We start from the raw sequence: 6458 nt of genomic DNA on the forward strand, positions 1-6458 counted from the left end.
AATAAATGTAAAAAATGTTTGTAATGTAACGTGAGTTATCCATCCCAGACCTTTCACACACTGTTCCAATCTATATTGCTGATTTTTTTTGCGAAATGTTTGATTATTACAAAACTAATATTAATCTTAGGCATGAGACGTTTTCTTTGCTTTCCGATATCGCATTTTTATTTAAACCGTTATTTCCGCAATTCGTCTGTTTCGTTTCCTATAATCTAAAGGAAATATAAATAAATGTAGTTTTTATTTCAATTTAATACCAATGTACACGTATGCATTCTCACTCCTGCCAGTAGCCATCTTTGTTGTCGTTTGCTTAAGTGTTTTATATCTCTAAATTCTAAAATGGAAATATTATTGACATCACTTGCGTAAAAACGCTCACTAGTTGTCCTTTAAATCGCAGGTATAATTTAAACCTAATTTATGTAAGAAAACGTAGATTTTGTGTCTTAAAACTTTTGTTTCATTTTGCCTTACCTCCCGCACGACGGTCTAAAAATATTATATTTTTTACATTTCTAACTTCAACATCGTGTTATAAACGGTCGGATTATATAACCCATCGCTTAATTTGGATTTACAAATGTTTAACATTCGATTTAATGCTTTGGAATAATTTATATTAATTTTTGAAACACCCGCTTCTCTGAAATGTCGCATGCTCCTCTTTGTATGTTGAGGCTTTAGAATTCAATTCATTTCACGTCGTTTTTGCCATTGAATTCGAACGATTTTGCTCTCGTTTAATAAAGCATACGTTGCACAACATTTACATATGTTTTAATTCGAGCGAAACAATTTTCTTATATTTTTAAATCTTTTTTGAAAAGATGGCGAAGTAGAAAATTGTTTCCTGGACCTAGCTTTGACGCCACCTTTTTGCCTCGGAAAGCAACGACCACTAGCATCAGCAGCAAATTGCAATATTTATACTTTGTGCAACACTTTAGATTCGTATTAACTAACCGATTAAATACTCTTTTTAGCATTCGCACGTGTCTCTTTTGCTATTTAACCCTTTCCATTGCACGTGCACGACTGAGCAGATGCTAAACACGTGGGATAACTCGATAAGATCAAAGCATAGCTAAAAAAAAAAAAAAAAAAATCCTTTCACTTCGTTTATTTAATTCATGTTTACCAAGATATTTCATTCTTTCGATTCTCTTTCAGCGAAAAAGAAACCCAGCCAATTTAAGCTGATCTTTATTTTACATTATGTACTTTCTTTTCTTTAAAGGTTTGTGAAGAACAGAAATGCGAAGAGGAAGTTTTTCCATTGGCCATGAACTACCTGGACAGATTTTTATCTGTGGAGCCCACCAAAAAGACCAGATTGCAGCTTTTAGGAGCAACTTGTATGTTTTTGGCCTCTAAAATGAAAGAGACTGTGCCACTAACAGCAGAGAAGTTGTGCATATACACGGACAACTCCGTCCGTCCCGGCGAATTATTGGTAATTATTCAACATTGCATTATTATATACAGCTTGATATTGTTTTCTCATATCACTGTACTTAAGTCAATTTAAAGCATGCAAGTAATGCAATTTTGCTCAAAGAGATGCACGTGAAAGCCTTGCATTAAAAACCTCAACCAGCTAATTTGGTTGGACTGCAACTGTAAAGCGCATTTGCATAAATAACAGCGCACATGCTACAAAGTATGTGTGCGTTAATTGATTGTAGGCCCTGCAAGTGACTGTGCAATTAATCGACATCTCCATCTAGTGGTCAAAGAGAATATGGAAAATCGTCTGAGCCTTAATGTAAACTTGGGCCTTTTTATATCTCCCTCGCAGCAAATGGAACTGCTGGCACTAAATAAACTGAAGTGGGATCTAGCCTCAGTGACACCGCACGATTTCATCGAACACTTCCTCGCCAAACTGCCTATACATCAGAGTTCCAAGCAGATTCTGCGCAAGCATGCCCAGACATTTGTGGCCCTCTGTGCAACAGGTATGTTTCACCATTTGTGTTCATTATCACTTTGTTATATGTGAATATATGACAGTGAATTTGCCTTTTAATTGCTGACCAAGCACATGTTTCGAGTACGTTACTGTGAACATGCGTTGAAGAACCTCCCCCCGTTGCTTTGCTATCAGACGAACTTCTTTATTGCAATGGAAAGAACCATCTCGCTTGTCCTAATTCCTCACTCGCAGTTATTGTAAACCAATGTGAGCCTCTGCAAGAGAGAGGAAGTCTGTTTCCTTTTGTGGTGATTGCTGTGACTGCACTACAGCTCCTGTGAAGCCCTGCCTGCTTCACGACACCACTGCTAGTGCATGTGAACCAAAAAGAGGAAACCCTTTTCTGACATTTTTATCGTGAAAAGGGCTTTATAACCTGATATTTTCCCATGTCTAGACATCTTGATGTCCAGGTCTCTTTGAGTGAGAGCATTTCACTTTCTTACCCTTGCACCTCATTGTCAAGCAACCTACAGCAGTCAGTTTATCACCTGCCAGGAAGGATTTACTCCGGTATACTTTTTGTCCCTACAGTATACATGGTGGGTATCACCGCAGCTCGCTCCCCTTTTATGTTTATGACCTGCATTTCTTTGGGAAGTAGCCTGGGATCTCAGCCAGGGAGAGAGTGGTTGGATGGATACTGGGAAGGGGGTGGGCGCTGGTGAATGAAATGAATGGGCCGGGGTGAAGGCTCCCCTGCTTTTATGCTCAATTTGTCTTGACAATTGCCCTCTCGTCTCTGAGCTAGCAATGCTAGACGACTTCCTATGAGAAAGTCAGCTGTAATTCTCCACTCACCATGTGTGGGGCGAAGCCCAATGTGCGAATGTAAGGCTTTGGATTTAGTTGTCCGTTCAAGAAATGAGGCATTTTGAGGAAGTTGTGGTGTTGGGCGTGTGTCTTCAAAAGTAGGAGTCAGAAATATCTTGAAAACCCCAAGATTTCAATGCACTTTTAGCATTAACGTGCACATAGAGGCATGATTTATGGGACCTTTTGGGAATGAGAGGGGACCTACAGCAAAGTCCTCTGCCTCCCCCCGAAGGCTTTGAGTCCTGCCGAGGAATGGTGTCGGGCCCCAAATGTCACGGACTGTCCCCTACCAACCCAGCTCTCATTATAGTTTAGTCATGCTATGCTTCATTATGAGCTCAATCCCCTCCCCAGCCTCTCTATTCCTCATTTTATTCCTCATCCAGTTACTTATTGGTGGCTATTTTGAGCATTTGCTAACCAGGTCTGTTTGTTGTTTTCAGATGTCAACTTCATCGCGAGCCCTCCCTCCATGATCGCGGCCGGCAGCGTTGCCGCAGCGGTGCAGGGCTTGTACCTGAAAAGCCCCGATAGTTGCCTCTCGTCCCAGAACCTCACCAACTTCCTCTCGCAAGTCATCAGAAGCGATCCTGTAAGTGTGCCACCTTCCACCTTCATTTTGCAGTCCTGTTTCCCATTATTATAATTGCAATGTAATAACTAGGGACTAACCCTGAACCTACACTCTTAAAAATAAAGGTTCTTGAAAGGTTCTTTGTTACATGAAGAACCTTTAATATCCAAGGAACCTTTCCATTGCACAAAAAGGTTCTTTGTAGCGCCGAAAGGTTCTTTAGATTATAAAAGGGTTCCTCACCATCAATCTCATGTGACCTCACATTGTTGGGGTAAATTTAGAGTAAAAACACCAAAACCTAACCTTAAGTTGTCAACATTTGAAGAGGATCAAAAAAAGTTCATCAAAGTTGTCCTAAGACAAGAATTTTGATTTTGAAAGGTTTTGATCCACATCAAATGTTGACTACTATACCTTAAGTACAGCGCATGTCCGATAAAATAAAGTGCAACCATTTCAGAAGACCCGATTTGTCGCCTTGTTGCTAACTTCCCTGTTTCCCCCCCAAAGGACTGCCTGCGATCGTGTCAGGAACAGATCGAGTCCCTGCTGGAATCTAGTCTCAGACAAGCTCAGCAGCACAACATCTCCACAGAGACCAAAAGAGTGGAGGAGGACGTGGACCTCTCTTGCACTCCCACAGACGTCAGAGACATTAACATCTGAACGGATCGCTATTCATCTCGTCTTTGCGATGAGTCTCTTCATCTTTGCTTCTGTTGGGTATGGGCTTTGGCCAAAGGCTTCATGGGACAAGAGGGAAAACGGGCTCCCACCTGCACCCCACCATCCGACCAATACCTCGACAACTTGCCCCTCAGCGCGCCCTAACTGTTGACCGCTGACCGGCACCCCCTGTGGTTTTGACGATTGGGCTATCGCTGTGCCCGGACCACCGGTGGAGGACAGGGAAATCTCTCCTTTGCCCCTCCCCTCCCCCCCCCCCCTCTATGTCCTAAGTCAAAAATAAAAAGAGCGAAAAATGGTATCTAGGATTTTAAAATTGTATAAACGACTACAGTAGTTGTAACTTGCCTTGGCTTGTCGTTAAAAAGACAACCTTGGGTATTTTAAATTCAAGCGTGTCAAAAACTATTTTTGAAAGAGAAGAGACATTATCTGTACGTTCGAGTTCTTTCTCTCATAGATAGTACCTTGTTACACTTGAGTGCTCCCTGCTTTTTCTGCAGTCTAGCCGTGTAAATATATCCCCGCTTGCTATGCGTTTAGTCACTTTATTATAATTCCTAGACAGATTCCCTAACAAGATTCTCTTCTCTTCCAAAATGGTTTATGTAACCGTAGTATATATTTTGTACGCATGTATTTTTTGTTATGATCTAGAAGGCTGTGGATTGCCAGGGACTTTTGAGGCCAGATGGGACCATTTCTTTTCAAATCACTGCCTTGACTTCACTGCCATATTAATGTGTAACGTCATCACTGCCATGACACAATAAGCTTATGTCGTGCCTAAAGCTTGCATTGCGGTCCACAGTCTGCTTTTTGTTTAGATTCATGTATTATCTAAAACCATTCCATTTAAAAAAGAAAAAAAAGCACTTTCAGTCCGTCGTTTAAGGCTGACTTTTAGAAAGACAAAAGAAAGAAATCCACAGTTGTTAAAACAATGGAATGGAGCAAGGGTTGACGGAGCAGGTCTCTTTATCTAAAGTGTTAGTGGTCTGTTAGAGAAAGGAGAAGAGGGGGACATGGAGAAGATATTTGCTTCAATGCTGATGCCAGCGAGGGAACGTTTAAGGTGCGATCCCACAGAACGCATTTCGAAACACTACGTTGTTAAATCAAAGATTAAGACCTATTTATTTCTCTCAGTTCCCCTCTTAAGGCCAGTATGCACGGTTGCCCAAGTGTACCTAAGTTCGAAGTATGTACAATGACCCGCTAGTTGCTAACTCGTGACACCATAGTTGATGTACTCTGGTCTAGTAATTGTGGCTTCAAGTAGATTTTGCACAAACCCAGAGATGTCAGTTGTCTTGTGGATCTCTGGAAGGGGAGGAAGATGAGGAGGAGAGATGTTAGAGACGGCAGAGGGAGGCAAAAAAGGGTGATGGCTGGACATCAAAGAGTAAAAGCAGAACTTTAAGAAAGGAATTTAAAAAAAAAAAAAAAGAAGAGGAGAACCTGGGAGAAGACACTCCTCATATTTAGCTGCTATGGAGGGATTTCCAGCAAGTATGAAACTTTCAAATGGAAAACTAAAAAAAAAAAAAAAAGAAAAAGAAAAAGACATGCTTCTTTCTCTTGTCTTGTTTTGCTGCTATTTTTGGTTTTGTTTATATAAAATGTCAACACAATGCCATGTAATAGGTTTTAATTTTCTCATAGAAAATTATATTATTGACAACATTTTGGTAGTTTTTTTTTTTTTTTTTTTTATGTGATCAATTTTTGTTTATGTGATTTCTACGCTATGCTATTCCCAAAACAAAGAAACAAACAAAAACAAAAAAAGACAAAAAAACAACAAAAAGCAGATGAAAAAAATAGTCATATGTTCCTGTTATACCCACAATACCTCAAACTACAGTCGTGATTTAGCATTGATTTAGTCTGGGATTTTTTTCTTTAGTGCTATTGTTATTTTATTTGATTGTTTTGCCTGTTAGTCCTGTTGTAAAATGTAAATGAACATGTTAATCATCATCCTACTGGGTCCTGATGCGAGCGATTAGAAAGCACATTGAATGGAATTGGTGCCATAAACTCTTTGGAGTTTTTTTAGCTGTTTCAGTAAAGGAGACTTAAGTCTCTTCTAGCCCATCTTGATGAGTTTATGAAGCTTTTATTTGAAAAATGACACCGTGTGTGACTGCCATGTGTACTTACAAAGCCATAGTTTTGTCTTGTAGTAATTTAACAGTGCAGATGTTCATGTATAAGTGGCTGCCTGTCTTGTTCTGAATTCAGGAGGCTTGCTATGTCCCCCATCAAGACGTTGTCTTAATAAATGTGACGCAGCTACAATCAGCAGTGATGTTTCCCTTCATCTTTTTTGTTTTTTTCTTCGCATAAACCCATCAAATTGGTATCCTTGTAAAGAGCCACACATTCAGTACT

The 6458-nt window shown here is 40.0% G+C and overlaps 1 protein-coding gene across 1 annotated transcript in view; it reads left to right on the forward strand.

Annotated features, from left to right (window-relative positions):
- The window catches only part of ccnd1 (cyclin D1), a 6754-nt gene extending 556 nt beyond the window's left edge, over positions 1 to 6198 (forward strand). The window contains exons 2-5 of the mRNA XM_079867890.1: positions 1244 to 1459; positions 1805 to 1964; positions 3241 to 3389; positions 3885 to 6198. Of these exons, the coding sequence (XP_079724016.1) occupies positions 1244 to 1459; positions 1805 to 1964; positions 3241 to 3389; positions 3885 to 4040 (681 nt within the window). The 3' untranslated portion in view covers positions 4041 to 6198. The remainder of the gene's footprint in view (positions 1 to 1243; positions 1460 to 1804; positions 1965 to 3240; positions 3390 to 3884) is intronic.
- Positions 6199 to 6458: the final 260 nt, after the last annotated feature.

Source organism: Squalius cephalus, assembly GCF_949319135.1.
Source record: "Squalius cephalus genome assembly, chromosome: 3".
Lineage (NCBI taxonomy): Eukaryota > Metazoa > Chordata > Actinopteri > Cypriniformes > Leuciscidae > Squalius > Squalius cephalus.